Here is a 17,306-nt window from a genome sequence, read left to right on the forward strand (position 1 = left end):
CCCTTTTATTATGAAAAAGATGTCTTTATTCTTAAAATAAATAATAATCATTATTATTATTATTTTGTGAACCCCGAATCCTCAGTTTGACAAGCACTGCATTAACATTTTTTTGCCAAGTAATGGCCACTTGTTCCCTTTATGACGAGCTCGAGAGGTGCGTGACGCTTCATCAGCGTGTCCATCTATTTTATCACATCCTTTGTGTCATGCAACGCAGCTCCGGCAACGCTCCATTAGCCACAAGTACCATTTGCTCACAATGGCACCTCAGTATTATTTTTTTTTCCTCCTTATCAATCGCTCGTTCTGTTTCCGCAGATCGAGGCTCACCTTGACACGCTGATCAACGAGCAGGCGTCCTACGTGCTGACCAGAGCGGGCCTCAGCCACATCTACAACTCCGTGCAGCAGCATGGCGCCGAGCAGGTCTCAAAATGCTCTTTTCACACCGCAGGGGACATTTTTCAATGGCAACTGTCGGACAGTGTTTTCCCAACCTTTATTGAGCGAAGACAAATATTTTACAGTCGAAAAATCTAGACTGCAATGCTATGAATAGCGCTTGCACGAAGCCGCCATAGGCTAATTTAAACACCACCTCATCGAGCAGCCTTAAAGATTCGATTGTATTTTCTCCCATGGAGGCAGCGCTTCATGACCAAGCTGCTGAACTGCACTTATTCAATTAGTGTCGCAAATCACAGCATATGGTGCATGCAGCGGACCCATCATCAACACAAATACCGACAGCAGCCTACATTTCGACAACTTATCCAAACATTTGAAAATGTGCCTGTTATTGGACGTTAACGCTGATAACACCATTATCTGATTCTAATATATGCTGCTTTAAACATTGCAGCTCTGCTTACCTTTTGGCTTTGACATGATTTGCTCTGGGTCTTTGCTCAACCGAGCTGTCAAGTCATGAGAGAAGAACCTTGTTGCGGGGGGGGCGGGAATAATATGTAAATACGATGACTTGTGACGTCGCAATCCGGCAAAATTCAGAAGGGCTAGCTCACAGACATATTTTCAGAAATAGACAGCTCACAAAAGATTTTCTTGGTTTTTTAACGTCACACTACATGGGTGGACAATTTAGTCAACATTCCTGGGCTGGACCTCGAATAGAAAAAACTGCAGATAATTGATGTCCATTCTAATTTTATTATATTTATAAACAATAAAATGCTTGTAAATAGAAATATAGAAAAAGGGTTTGTTTGAACCAGTTGGTGGTTGTGGGGGCGTATGCACAAGTGGAAATGATCAGAATGGTACCATCTCTGCCTCTACTGGAGCCAAAAAAATCCCTGAATACAATGAAAAATATGAAAGAAAGATTGTTATAATTAATGCAATATGATATATACTATATGTTAATGCAGCCTTATGGGGGACATAAACCAGTGCAAACTGTAGGCTGGTCCCAAGCCCGGATAAATGCAGATGGTTGCGTCAGGAAGGGCATCCAGCTTAAAACTTTGATAAACAAATATGAGCGTTCGTCCAAAGAATTCCATACCGGATCGGTTGTGGCCCGGCACCATTAACCTGCAGGGTGCCGGTGGAAACTCAGCTACTGTTGGTCGAAGACGAAGGAGAGACGGATAGCAGGTTCTGAGGCAGAAAGAGAAGAGGAAAGCACAGAGCCTAGAACTGAATGTGGGGTCTCTGAATGTTGGGAATGCGACGGGAAAATCTTGGGACTTGGTTGACATGATGATTAGGAGAAAGCTTGATATACTGTGTGTCCAGGAGAGCAGTTGCAAAGGCAGTGGGGCAAGAAGTTTAGGGGCAGGGTTAAAATTATTTTACCATGGTGTTGATGGGGAAAAGAAATGGAGCAGGGGTTATTTTAAAGGAAGAGTTAGCTAAGAATGTCTTGAATGTGAAAAGAGTATCAGATAGAGTGGTGAGGCTGAAAATTGAAATTGAGGGTGTTATGTATAATGTAATTAGTGGCTATGCCCTACAGGTAGGATGTGACCTAGAGGTGAAAGAGAAATTCTAGTAGCAGGTTAGGGTGATTAAGGATAGAGATGGAAATGTGTTGACTTAGATTGTCTAATTCTGAATACAGCCACACCCCCAAGCGTGTGTGCACACTTGTGCAACCACATTATGTCAATTGTTTTGTTTTTTTTACTTTCCCTCGCTAAAGAATTAAAAAGTATTTCAATTAAGCATCACAGGTTATAAGTCATAATAATGTTGGAATGTAAGTTTTTGTCATAAAAAATTGAACAGGGGTGTGGAGACTTTTTATATCCATTGCATAAGACTTGAAATATATTAATAATGCTTAAAGGTTTTGAAAAAGAATAGAATTTCCAAGCATTTCAAAGAGTAGCTCCGTGCCGAGTGTTGTTGTTTACGCTCCAGTCGCCACGGTTACCATAAGGCCCGGGTCTGTATTGTATGCTTTTAGTTCCTGTGTTGTGAACACAAGTGAAGCGACCAAAAGTCTCCTCCTACTGTTGACTGACGGCCACAGCGGTAGCCATAGTTGCGGTGCGTGTCGTGACGCCGTGGGTCACGCCGGGACAGCAGTGCCGCGCCCCAGCACGAAGCTCGGTCGTGAACCGTCGTCATCTTCTCACCGGGTGGCCTCGCCCGAAATAGCCGAGCATGCGTTTGAGGAGATCAAGCCTGTGTTTGTGTGTGTGTGTGTGTGTGTGTGTGTGTGTGTGTGTGTGTGTTTGTGTTTGTGTTTGTGTTTGTGTGTGTGTGTGTGTGTGTGTGTGTGTGTGTGTGTGTGTCTGCACGGTACGCCGTCTATTCTTGGCCTTCGTTGACTTTCACTATCTGCGAAACATTTCAGCCCTGTCATTTTCTCTCGTCCGGGACGAGGAGAAGGCAGCTGTGTTGATTATGTTGTTCCTCCAAAGACAGACTACTTGGCAGAAAGTTTGCTGTCGTGCTTTGCTGTTTTTACAAATGATTACCAATTTTTAACATTTTTTGAAAAAAATATTTATTCATTTATTGTTAACATACTTTAAAAGGTAAAAATGTTATGTTTATTTTATTTTTCCCTGTCCTACAGTCTTTTATTTTTATTTTTTTGATCAAATAATTTTTTGTTACGCATTTAGTTTATTACCAGATAACCGTTAAAGAAGCTCTTATACATTGACATTTTCATTTACAAAAAAAATCTACTAATGTCATTTTATATTATCATCTCTTTCATAAAAAGTGTTGCGTGTGTGCAGATTTGGAAGCTGTAAAGTTGAACCAAGTTTCATTGTTGGAGACTATAAATGAAAGCATAAAAACACCGAAATTTGCGTCAAATGTGTTCAGACTCATATATTATAATAGGACAGTATATCATGTTGTAATGTACTGTGATTTTGAAGATTCTTAATTTCCGAGTTTCCACGAGAAGGGCGTACAGTCGAGTGAAAAAGTTTTTTTGTCTGTACGATGTACTGCATTCAAGGCTGCTAAGTAAGCAAAAAGCTTGGCTGACAACCGCAATATGATAAGCTAGTAATTGTGTTTCTAAATTTGACTTTTAGCAGCCCTGACAACAGTCTTTCAAAGAACCTTTTATGGTAGCCTTGATTGTTGTTTTAAAATAGATATATTGACACACCAATTTCCATAACAAACTATTTGTGGATTAAATTGAGATGTCTAGCACAACCAATAAATACAGATAATTATAGATTATATACCTATTGTTGTGTGGCAGTAGATTACTGCATCTAGCTGAATGCCGGAAATGGCACATTCCCCAGTTTTCTCGAATGCTGCGTTAGCAGGCCACTTCCTGGTTCAAGAGTATGAAACACACCTGGATCGTATCTTTTTTTTTTTTACTCTTGAGAGTTTTTTTTCTTTTCCACTCAGAAAATTAAAAAGAAAATAAAATGCCACTGAGCTGGATTTTAATCCAGATGTGCATTGTGCATGTGCAATTATAGGTAAACAATTGGGTGTGTGCTATAATTTTGCAGGCGGTAAATAATTTTCTTGAGTCTTTTCTTTACGTATTATTTCATAAAGCAGATTAAATAACATGCTTGTGTGTTGTTGTTGTCAGGGTCCTCTGTCCCTCCTGCCCAGCATGGACGTGTCTTCAGTGAAAGCAGCTATGGTGAGTACATTTCATAAGGGACCTTCATCATGCACAGGATTTCAGGAGCTCAGTCATTAGTGTTTCTATGGCAAGCCCGTCTTTGAAAGAGTAATGGAAATGGCCAAAATAACTCAAAAATACCACTTCAAACCAGAATAACAGAATTCCTGTGTCTTTTCTGGTAAGGCTTCTTGAGACTTTTTTTGTGGGTCTACTCATAATAGACATGCCTACCAAATTTCATATTTCTAAGGAGAAATGGCATCACGGGCTAAATCATCATCATCCAATTATGCGCCAGTGAGACAATGTTTGTGGGCAAACCAAATTGGTAGACTTTCAATGCATTTTCAGGCCTGGGTTATTGAGACGTTTTTGGAGCTCTTCTCCTGATAGAAATTCCTACCACATTGCTTGTTGCTAAATTAAACTGGCATCAGGAGCTGAATTTTCAAGTCATCCATCAGTTTCCTATACTGGATTAAAATTTGGTAACAATCTGCCAAAATCTGTAGTTTGTCTTGGGCCAAAATGACCCAGAAATGGCTGCTTCAAACCAAAATGGCAGACTTCATCTGTCTTTTCGGGCACGGCTTCTCGAGACTTTTTTGTAGGTCTCCTCATACTCGACCAGCCGACCAAATTCCATGTTGCTCATGGGAACTGGCTTTACAGGCTGAATTATTTTGTTTTAATAAAGGACGTAAGTGTGCTTGTATATCATCTCTTAATGTTATTGTTGTGTTTCTGCATCGTCCTTCAACCAACAGGTCCAGTTCGACCGCTACCTGTCATCTCCTGACAGCCTGGTGATGCCTCAGCTCAACTTCCTGCTCAGCGCCGCCATCAAGTGAGTGTGATTGGGCCCTCACATGGCGCGGTCCCAGCAAACCACTCCACGCAAGTTTTCTTTTTATGTGTGGAAGCGGCGAGCGGGTCGGTTGTTTGGTGTTTGCCTCGCCGACAGCAGAGCGCGCACGTATGCTTTTAGCTCCATCCAGCCGCCGCGTGCTGTGAGTCACGTTTGATGGGAAGTGCGGCCGGCTTGAGGAGCACTCTGTACCTCAGGTTAATGTTCTCTATTAATGGACGCCGCAGGCCTAATGGGCAGGACGCCATTAATTAGCTTCTGGTCCATTTCTCACTCGCGTCGGCGGTTCCCTGAAATTGTCTCAATGGCGTACGCGTCCAAGCTGAGTGAACACACTAAAGCACAAATAACGGGAATGGTCAAGGAATGGACTTTTTTTGTTCTTTTGTTCTCTTGTTGTTGTTCTTCTTCTCTTGAGCGAGCTACCGTACATACTAAGGTTGCAAAGGGGTGGAACATTTCGTTTTCATGGGTTAGGGTATTTTGGAAACAATACAAATTGGAACTCGGTGGGAATTACCTGGGAATTGTTGAAAAGGCATCATATTCAACCATAAAAATATACATTTTCATAGATCGTTTTACAATTGAGAGTCCTGGGATGCACATGTCATGGAAACAATGAGCCCTAGCCCTGGAACAATGAGTCCCTGCAACTTATCATCACGGAATACAGATACAGTAATGCTTCGCCTCATCGCGGTTCTTGCTTCACGGTTCTGCTATATTGCAGATTTTTATTCCAGTTGTTACTCTTTAATCTTTTGTACTGTTTGTAAAATATTTTAGTGTTATCCATTGCTCTGGCTCTCTATCGTGTTTAGGCCCGCTACAATAGCAAATTGTTTTAGAACAATATATTTTCCCAAAAACTTTCGAGATAAACGATAGTATCCATGTTTTTTGATGCCACTTAGAGCATAATAAAGACTTGAACATATTACAAATTCTACCCTGGACATCAAACATATGAACACAACTGTGTAATGTTCTCTCATTTACTAAATTAAAGTAGGACTGCATTTCACAATAAGAGCAAGTAAATAAAAAGAGTAAGTTATATCCATCCATTTTCTGAGCCGCTTCCCCTCACTAGGGTCGCGGGCGTGTGGGAGCCTGTCCCAGCTGTCATCGGGCAGGAGGCGGGGTACACCCTAAACTGGTTGCCAGCCAATCGCAGGGCACATACAAACAAACAGACAACCATTCACACTCACATTCACACCTACGGCCAATTTTTTAGAGTCTCCAATTGATGCATGTTTTTGGGATGTGGGAGGAAACCGGAGTGCCCGGAGAAAACCCACGCAGGCACGGGGAGAACATGCAAACTTCACACAGGCGGGGCCGGGGATTGAACCCGGGTCCTCAGAACTGTGAGGCTGACGCTCTAACCAGTCGCCCACCGTGCCGCCAGTAAGTTATATGTGAATCGTAAATGTTGTTGAAGTAATCTCTCATTGCAGGGACCAGATCTTCATCCAGTCCACCGAGCTGGTGTGTCGGGCGTACGACGAGGTACACTCGGCGCTCAGCAGCCCGGCCAACGCCTACAAAGATGCCGAGCACCTCCTTCCCAGATCCCCCCAGCAGGTCCGGACCTTGCTCTCGTGACAGACGCGTGGTGTCGTCCCCGTCTGGTCCCGCTGCAGGTTATTTCCAGAGCGTTGTCATGTGTAATCATAACACAGACACGTACACGTGTGGCCCGCTTTAGGTGGAGTTCTGCGGCCTGTGAGTCACCTCCGACGTCGTGTCTGTGGGGGCTCAGGAATATTGTTGTTGCATTAATATACCACAAAGAGCTTTTTTTATATGATTGGATATAATATAAAACAGATGTTGATGCTGAATGAAAAAGGGCTTTCTTTTTGTCATTTATCAACATTTCCCATAGAACAGCATTTCCTAAACTTCAATTAGTGGAGACACATATTTTACGTTAGAAAAATCTCACATCCAAACATAAATGTCACAAAAGAAAACCTAATTACTCGTCGCAAATCACCGTTTCCCCATTGGAATGAATTGAAATGCAGACCAGTAATTTTTTTTAAAAGAAGAATTAAACCCAACATGTCTAACTTTGTTGTATTTTAAATTTGCATATCTTCTACAGCTGATGCTGTTTGGTAAGGGTAAGCACGAATCGGTGGCGACTCGAATTGGCATTCGAGTCCGCCGAAAAAGATGAACGCCGAATCAGAATTTTCAGATTCGAATCACAACGGATCAAAGAATGACCTACTACTTACTTTATTCTGACAAGAGCCGTAATGCTGCCACGCCACATTTATTTCAAGAATCCTGATTAAAGTAAGCCTTTGTTAACGAAAGGAAAAACTTTTCCTGAGGGCAAGGAAACATTTTTTAAAACATTGCATCTACTCGCCTACGGGGGCCGCCATTTCTGTGTCTCCACTGGCGACTGTGCGAATTTGTGTATCAGCCCTTCCTGCCGCTTTATTTATTGACAAAACAAGACAGAGTTGGTAAAGCAACAACAAGCTACACATCGGTCATATCCACTTGCAGTCAGAAATCTTGGCAGCCCTGGGGTGTCAATGTTTTTAGCCATGACTGTATTGCCTATATATTTTTGTTTTATTTAAAAAAATATATATATATATAACATAAGCCTCCTTTCATTATTCTGGCATTTAGCAAATTGAAATAATTTCGGTAATCCTAATTGATGTAAAACAGGAAAGGTTTAGTCTGATTTTATGTCAGACTGTCAAGAAAAAACAAAAAACGTTAATATTGCTTGGCTAAATAGACATCGTGTAATTGTCTTTGTTTTATGTATTGTGAACTTCAACTGGGAGTGGCAGTAAGCAGATTGACTGACTTCATTATTGCTGACCTTTTTTTTTTTTTTTTAGCACCCCATGAAATCAATGCCCCCATGGATGCATACGTAGATTGGTGAGGGTTAGTTGAATGGCCAGCGTGAACATTAGAGCAGAAAAGCACGCACTGTTGATATGTACAAGACACAGCGAATCATGCCAAAAAATGTATGACAATAAAGACCCGTTTCAAAGTTTGTTTGTATGTAGAAACTAATCAAAAGGAATGTGTAAACTTTTTGGGAATAATTTATCTTCTTTTAAATTCATTTTGTATTTATTTTTTTTCCAATTAAGGCTCTGATCAAAACTGAGAGAGCATTATCATCCGAGAGAAAGCATGATGATGAAATCATTTTATTTGTGATTTTTAAAGCTATTTGTCTTTTTTTTTTTTTTTTAAATTGTAGTCATTTTCTATTACTTTTTTAAAAAAAAACTTTTAAGCACACTCACAAGTGAACGCCTTTGTTTAATTTTTCATGGTATAGCATGGTTTATCGGTATAGCATATGGCCCAAATATCACAACGTTTGTGTGGCATTTTGCAGCTCGGAGAGAAGTTTGCAGCAGAGCGCTGACACGACTGCGTCTGATAGCATATCCGTCTCACACACACACACACAGTGTGAGTGCGGAGTGAATATGCATGCATCGTGCGGTCATGACATCATGCCTGGTGGCAGCAAGCCCTGCCGGGGTCACTCCAGTTCACCGGATGCTGCTCCCATATCGCTGGCCTCCTGGTACAAGCACTTCTGGGAATACATGGAATGCCTCGGCATCTGCCCGCCACCACATCACAGGTCGGAATGCAGTTATTACATTGTTGCGGTTGATATGTTTCAGACGCTAACACCCAATGGGTGAAAGTCTGCAATATAGAGAGATTTATTATTATTATTTTTAAACTAACTATTTATATAGTTTTACCCCTTCAAACACATTTGCAGTGAACCCCCACATATTGTTCCGTTCGGTATTCACCTACCGACTCACCGCAAGTAATTGTAGAAAGAATATATGCCTTTGAGTATTGTTGTATGTTCCGTTTGTATGTGTTGCCGCTCCTTGTGTGTTAAAGTAGTAGTTGTTTGAAGGTTTATAACAGCCTTAACTTCTATGCTAATTGCCGTTAGCCCATCTAGAGCGTTTTGCGTTATATGTTAGCATTAAGCTAGTGTACTTTCTTGGGTAAACGTGTTTCAATATATTTAAAATTTTAATTCTCTATTGTATTATGTGTCAGTTTTACAGTAAAGTTCAACTGGGAGAGAGAAATAAACAGCTTGAAGCAAGCATGCTTTGCCTCTTATTAGGAGAACTCTGCGAGCAATTAAAAAATAATAATAATAATTCCCCCTCCCCTCAAAGTGATATACGATAGTCTCTCATTTCTTGCCAATGAGAGAGTGACAAGAGGTGCTAAGGAATACTTCAAAAGGATGAGTTTTAATATGTTCAAATGTGTTGTAACAAGTTTCAATGTGTTTGAAGCATGTGGGAGGGGTAAAGCTTTTTCAAAAAAAAAAAAAATTCTCTCTGTAACCCAGATTTTCACCTTGTGTGTGTGCATAAGTGCGTGCGCCCTCCTGATGGTACCCACAACATGCGACAGGTGACATAGACACCACTTAGAGGCGACTGATGGCGTAAACACGCATTTCGTCATGCGTGCCGCATCACTCCGCGTTTGCCCGCTCATGTGTGATGGGATGGCGAGTCCTCAGTTCAGCGAGCGGCAAAGTTTGGGAGGGCAAAGGTGTGTTTTTACGGCGTGAAGGAATGTCTGAATTTAGTTCCGGGGCAACTTATCAAGGCTAAAAGAAGCGTTACTATATTTACCTTTTTAAAACAGGTTTTACAAATTTTATTTTTCGCATATTTTTTTGCTATTTTTATTTTTACATTTTTTTGTACTAATATTTCTTTGTAATGTTTACATTTTGTGACTTTAATTAATTTAGATTTTATCACATCTTAATTTGTATCCTATTAATTTGTTTACACTTTTGACTCGTTTTATTTTTTCTATCATAGTGTATTCTCTTTAGAACTTTTACACATTTTTTCTGTATTTTTGTTTTAATCATAAAACACTTCTTTACCATTTTTACCCATTTTTAAAAATGTTATCCATCTTAATCCATCCATTCTCCTATCGCACATCCTCACTTGTGTCGCGAGGTGCTGGTTTATCCCAGCTGATTTTGGGCGAGAGGCGGGGTCGCCGTGCCGTGTTTTTATCATATTATTTATTCATATTTTTCCACATACTGTATCCTGACTGGTTTCCGCTTTCGTGTTGTTGAGAAATGAACCCAAGATGGACTTTGCCACTGAATGAAGACGGCTGTAACACGCTCTTAATGTCTTGTCTTAATATGATTGATTTTTACATAACCATCTTATTGTGAATGCTCACTCCCGATTCCCTCGTTGCTTTTGTTAGTGGCCAAAGGTTACCCCGTGTCACCGCCCCCTTCTCAGCAGAGGCCGTTATGTAACGGGCTCCTATTAGCAAGAGGGACACTGGGAAGTAGTGACCTGAAACACTGTCACAATTAATCGTTTTCTTTTTTTTTTTTTGTATTATTATTCCCCCAAAGAAAAAAAAAACCAAAAATGTGCACTGATTTGGACGCTTGTGGTGACTGCCTATTAATGCGTGTCCATCTGCACCTCCACCCGGACCAGATGCACGTCCAGGTGGTCCCATAAACAAAGCCTCGATGGGCACTTCGCTGTTTGCTTAGTGCTGATTGGCTGGACGACCTGTCAAAGATTAGCCAATGATCAAGCACCTTGCCACCTTCCCCCAAACACCCCCCCCCCCCCCGCACTTTTTTTTTATCTAGATTCCCTTTTCGTTGATACCAATTTAACACTTTTGTTTGTTAGATTTAGCAACTGATCGACATCTTCAATTCAAACTCAGATGGTTCAAGTTCGAAATTCTTCTGAATTGTTTTCCCATCAAATTCCTTAAACAGAAAATTAAAAATGTAAACAATTAAACATCTGAAATTCACACAGACCGCACAAAAATACAAAAAGATATATCTTAAATTTGAAAATGTAATGTAAACAATTATTTGTCCAAAAATAAATCAAATTCAAATTCAGATGGCACAAGAATACCACAAGATAATTGTAGTATCGGGAGTTAGATTTTTTGTTTTGTTTGTTTCCAATAAAAACAATCTGTTCCAAAAATTCAACATCTTAAATTCAATTTCATACTCAGACTGTTGCAGATATACAATATGTTGTGGTATTTTTGTGCCATCCGAGTTTGAATTTTTGGTTTAAAAAATAAAAAATCTTAAAAATTTCATGGTAAAAAAATCAATGTTTGAAATTCAAACTAAGACAGCACAGACAAACCATGTGTGTTTGAATTTGAATATTTGACAGAATTTTTGACATTGAATTCAGACATGTGAATCGAAAACACTTTGTTTGTTTTACAGCCAGTTCCCAGCAATTCGATTCCTAGAAATCATTGGTTTGCTTGCCTGGCGATTGCGCACATTTGATTCCTTCACCCAGTTAGAATCGTTAAGGAATCGTCTCAATAAACAGTATGGATAATGGAAAATGAATCTCTAAATTCTGATCACTACCCATCAGTTACTGATTTTCTTGACGGTAAAAAAAATCTGTTACAAATGTGATGGTAGAAAACAATTGTTAGAAATTCAGATTTAAACTCAGATGGCACTGTACTTATTTCCTTAAACAACATCCCATTAAAAAAAAAAAAAAAAAAGTTGGCAACTGTGCCCGTCATGTGTGCATCATTGTGTTGGTTTCTCCTCCCAGAAGAAACTTGCTGTTGTGAACACTTTGTACAAGCCTCCCCGCCGCAAGCCGACCCCACAACGCTAATTGTTGTTGCTTAGCGAGCCGTGACATGCAGGACTCGCTTTGGACAAATCGTCATATTTTCGTGGAGTTTGGACCCGAGTCAGGAACAAGAACATGACTGCTAACAAGCATGTGAGTCAACCCGCGCGCTGTCAATCATTACTCATTACACACCGGCGCTGACGTGTCTTCATAGCGCGCGCCGAAAAAAACGATGGCGTTCACTTGGACAAATAGATGCCTCCCTCGAATAAACCCGTCAGAAGAAACTAAAAGTAATTGTGTCAGTAAAATGTGAATCAAAACAGCAGCACCTAAAGAGGCACGGGACAGTCTTTCAGTTAGATTGACTTTTCAGGGGGTGGAGTCTACAAAAGAAACAAATTTGAGGACAAAATGATTGCTTCATAAGTGCAGCTGCACGGCAGTGTGTGTGTGTGTGTGTGATTGTGTGTGTGTGTGTGTTTTGTATGGTTATGTTGGGAAGAAGAGCGTCCCAGTTACTGAGTAACTAACTCGGAGCAGCAGTCGTCGTCCTCGCCTTTGCCCTAATACCCCTTCACCTCACGAACCACGTGAAGCGCGCCTGCATGCTGACTACACACACTACACACAACATCGAGCTATAATGACGGAAATTCCCTGGATAGCGACATGCGAAAGGCGTAACAGAGTTTTTAATTGTTCCATCTTTTGGAAGGACTTCCGTGACTAAGGTTTTTCCGTCACTGCATCACCATTTTGTGCCTTTAACGCGTTTGTTTCGTGCGCCGCGGGACACTTTGCCGCTTGATTTTTGCTCAGAGGAGGAAGCTTTTATCATTGCGTCTTTATTTTGAATGCAGGTAAATGTCAAAAGTGCTGAGTCATGATAACCCCTTTGCGCGCCACCCGTGGAAATAACTCTGAAATCCGAACATTTTGGCATCCATTTTGGCTCATGTCTCCAAATGTGGTTCCTCCCTGTAACCACATGTAAAGGGTGAACCAGAAGGAAAGTATGCCAATCAGGCAACGGGCGACAGAAATAATTATGATTGTAATAATACTGCAACAATAATATGAGTTACTGGTGGTTTCAAACCACTCCTCACATCTTTTGTCTTGCTTGCCAGCCACTTTATTAGGTAAACCCGCACAACCTTTTCCAGTTCCACTACAAGAGCTGTGAAAATAGAACAAAGAAGATATATTTACAAAATCGTGTACATCATAATACGATAGCATTTTTCACTTTTTTTTTTTTCTTTTATTGCTTTTGCTATGGTTCAAATAACTTCATAACTGACTGGTCAATTTACTCCCCAACCAACCAACTAAGTAACCAAATGACTAACTAACTAACTAATTGATTAGTTGACTACATCACTAACCAACTGACTGACTAACTAACTGATCGACAGAGTAACAACGAATGAACCAACCGATAGACCACCTAACCAAAAGTTAGCCAAAGACTAGCTAACTATTTATTTAGTTGTAACTAACCAACTGCCCATATGACTAACACACTGCCTAAGTGACTGACTAACTTACTAATCGGGGGACTAACTGACTAAATAAATGACTGACTGACTGACTGCCGGATGACTAACTTAGTAGCCAACTGAATGAAAAACTACAACTAAATCACGTTTGGCTGACTTTTACAAACTCACTGACCAACTCACTAACTGACTGATCGGCTGACAATATCACTAACTGACTTACCGAGTAACAACTAACGAACCAACCGACTAACTAACCAAATACTAGCTAGCTGACAACTAGTTGACAGACTAGCGCACTAACAAACCATTAACAAATTGACCGACCGACTAAGCAACCAACTTACCAGCTAACTCATGAGACATTGACAGACTGACCAACGGACCAGCCGACTAGCTAAATAACCACATTTCTAACTAACAACAAACAAACCAACTAATGAACTAACTAACCAACCAAACAATGACAAACTGAGCGACCCACCAAATGGTGTAACCAAGCAACTAACTAACTAACTAACTAAAATGATGTTATATATTTTATAAAAATGACACCTACGCAACGATAATAATGTTAACAATGTGTGCTTACTGTTGTGGAAGCCATAAGCACAGTATGTCATAAGCACATTGTTAAATGAATGCCTCTCTGACATTGTCAATCAAAAGGGAGCATTGTCATCGAGATGAATGCGATTTCTGGGCGTCCCTAAAGTCACTGAAGGCCCTCAAGAACAAGACATTGTGCAGTTTCCAAATGGGCTTAGCGCGCTTTATGGTGAGCCGAGCCGTTTGCGTAGCGCTGACTCAGCACGAAGCCACTCCCGCGCCCATACTGTCGTCGTCATTGATGTAAATGGAAAGCGTGAGTCACCTACTGGTGTGTACCCTTCTCATTAGCATAGTTGTGTGACCATTTTTTTATAACGAGAGTGGCATCAACGTGGGGTCATCATCAGACCCTTCAAGGCGGAACCGGAGCCGCCAGATGAGAAAGTTCTGCCCGACCGTGGGTGCAGCGCGTCGGGCCCTGTCTTTGACGTGCTTTTCAACATGTAAAAAGAATAATAATTGAAGTACACAAATATAGATCAAATAAAAGCTACTTCACTAATAGTAGATATATTTGTGAAGAAATTATTTAGTATAATTGTTTTTCAATTATCAATAATACCGCCATCAAAAAGGTTGATTTAAAACGAGACAGACCACAAGATTAGGTACACCTGCGCAATCTAATGCAATCCAATAGAACTTTATCATTATGTATCATTTTCATTATTGTTGAAATTGGGGCTTTCATGTAGCTATATATACCAACATGTTCATCATGATTTCCTTTTTAGTGGTGCTTGTAATGTTTGAGCGTTAAAAGTAGGTCACTGGTGCTGTGATTCACCCCAAAGTCCTTCACTTCTCTTCTTAGTTGCGCAACATTGCTGTCATGTGGCGACGCCCACGAGAGATTATTATTTATTTATTTTTTATTTCGAGGCTCCACGCACGTGGGTCACATGGCCGCCGTCTCCGTGTCATGTGGTCACACGTTTGTTCCTTAAAACATCTTTTAGTTAGTGACTCAGTCTAGAATGTCACTCAGTAGAGCACAGACTCAGCTGACACACCTACCCACCAATTGACTAAATAAACAACCAATGACTGTAATGGCTGACTAATATAACAACTAACTAACCGACTAATCAACCAACTAATTACCAATTATCTAAGCAGCTGAACATACGTTAAAGTGACTCACCCAGTCTGTGGCAAAAGGAAGGTTGAGCACCGCAGATCTATAGCAAGGCGGTCACACCCGCTTTTTTGTTGATGAACATCCAATCATGCATCCTTCAAAAGCACAGTATTCTGATTAAATTGCTTTTATTGGATTTATTTCATACAGAAACAAAAAAACATGCTCTTACACAAAATGTGTTAGAGTGGAGAAACTTGTCTCAAAAAATATTTACAGGTGTGTTTCAGATCCACAAATATATCCGTGATTTCCACGTGTTTTTCAAATCCACAAAAAAAAAAAAATATCCACAAATATATCCGCAATGTATGTTTTTTAATATTGTGTGTGCATTTATCATGACTTGATTATCATTTGTAAATTTTCAGTTCCGCTTGTGAATTGTTGAAGGTACGTTTGTGGATCAGCGGGCACACGCATTTATTTTTGAGACAAAAATACGCAGTTTTCAACATAGTCACACACACAAGTTGAGAATATTCACACGTGTGGTAAATCCTGTCCCTCCATCCGCTAGGCGTCAGTTTTGCTGTCTCCGTTGATGACTTGACTGCAAGTCATTTGTATGGGAATCTAACAGTTAAGTGTGATTCCAAAGGAATTATTTTGAAATCATTGTGATTTTGAAATGCCACATCAGATTTTTATGAACGTGGTATAGTTGGAGTCCTGGGGTGGTCTAGTGTCCCCCAGAACTGGTTTGGTTCTGGGATAAGTCAGGGATTTTTTTTTCACTCATTTTTTAAAATCAGGGTCTATGGCAGACATATATGAAGGTTTAAAATTAGCTTTAATATATCATGCAACTTCAGAACCTTCCTGGATGCAGTCCTCGCAGTGTTCTTTCTCTCTCTGGTGGACTTGTTGGAATATATCGGAGAGAGTATTTTGTTTCATTATTTGAAATCCAAAGTGTATGTATTATTTGTCAGGCTTTTATTTGGAAGTCTACCCAAGCAGCTCGTTGGCGGCCCGTTACCGTAATGCTGCCTAGTATAAACAATCGTTGGGGCGGCTGACTTGACTTTATCTTTCCAACTGGGGGCTGGCCTGACTGCATTGGTTTACAGGGGATTTCAGCAGGTTCGGACCATAGACTGTTGGATTCCCATAAAAATGACTTGCCGTCAAGTCATCAACAGAGAAAGCAACACTGCCGCCTAACGGTTGGAGGTACGGGCCTTCCCAACTATTCTCAACTTGTGTGTGTCAATATCTTGAAAACTTTGTCTCAAAAATAAATGCGCGTGCTGCTGATCCACAAACGCACCTTCAACAATTCACAAGCAGAATGTAATATTTACAACTGATAGGTCATGATAAATGCACACACATTAAAAAAAACAAGTGTAAATCGCGGATATATTTGTGGATCTGAAAAACGTGGCGATCACGGATATATTTGTGGATCTGAAAAACGTGAAAATCACGGATATATTTTTGGATCTGAAAAACACGTGCACGTGGAAATCACAGATATATTTGTGGATTTGAAAAACATTTAATCGCGGATATATTTGTGTCAATAATTTTGAGACAAATCTCTCACCACACGGTGGACACGTCAGCACTACGCACGTATCAATGGGTGTGATTACCTTCCGTATCCACTCCGAAAATTCCTTAGATGTTTCAAGTGGGACATATTTTCCAAATGGTTTTCTATGGCATTCATGTGTCACAGGAACACTCCATTCTCCGTGATTTACAGCCAGCCTCACTCACACTTCAATGAGTCACGCCTCTTTGGTTGTTGCGCCCACATGCGCAAACAAAAATTCGCTAAAATATTAACTAACAACCAACTAGCATTAGTCTGGAAAAGAGCTCAAAGAAAACGGACCGAGGGAAAAGATCACTCCATGTTATATGGTCACTCTTTGTGTGTGCGTGCGCGTGGGTGTGTGGCAATCATCGAAATGTCCAAATGGGCCCGTGAGTCACGCCTGACTGCATTGTGGCCGTGGTGCAAGTTTGTGCTGTTGACTGAGAAAATTAATCAGGGAGCCTGCGGAGAGGATGTAGATCCTCCGTGCAGCTGTCCCAACAAGCTGGACGCCCGCAGGGGGACTTTGGACAAAGAGAGAGGGAGAGAGACGGGGTCCTCGGAGGGTTACGTCTACTACGGTTCAATATCAAATGTCGTAATCAATTGGAGGAACCCGGCTTTTATCTTCTGCTGCTGTTTGGCGTAGCGACTGGCACGGCGGCATGAACGCGCAGGTGTTTCCTGCCATTCATGCGAGTGAAAGGTCGCCACTTTCTCTAGAGCATCGGATGTGCGTCGTTGCCCCCGCATTGATTAAGAACCAGGAAACCCGCTTTGACCCCGACTAGGAAGTCAGATAAAAACCTGAAAGGCTTTCATAAAAAC

The 17,306-nt window shown here is 40.8% G+C and overlaps 1 protein-coding gene across 2 annotated transcripts in view; it reads left to right on the forward strand.

Moving 5' to 3' along the window:
* cog6 (component of oligomeric golgi complex 6) overlaps positions 1 to 6,827 on the forward strand; it is a 30,157-nt gene extending 23,330 nt beyond the window's left edge. For both annotated transcript variants that reach the window (XM_061680783.1, XM_061680784.1), the window contains exons 16-19: positions 322 to 429; positions 4,061 to 4,114; positions 4,867 to 4,946; positions 6,434 to 6,827. In XM_061680783.1, the coding sequence (XP_061536767.1) occupies positions 322 to 429; positions 4,061 to 4,114; positions 4,867 to 4,946; positions 6,434 to 6,581 (390 nt within the window). In that variant the 3' untranslated portion in view covers positions 6,582 to 6,827. The remainder of the gene's footprint in view (positions 1 to 321; positions 430 to 4,060; positions 4,115 to 4,866; positions 4,947 to 6,433) is intronic.
* The last annotated feature ends 10,479 nt before the right edge of the window (positions 6,828 to 17,306 follow it).

This window comes from Phycodurus eques, chromosome 7, assembly GCF_024500275.1.
Source record: "Phycodurus eques isolate BA_2022a chromosome 7, UOR_Pequ_1.1, whole genome shotgun sequence".
Taxonomy (NCBI): domain Eukaryota; kingdom Metazoa; phylum Chordata; class Actinopteri; order Syngnathiformes; family Syngnathidae; genus Phycodurus; species Phycodurus eques.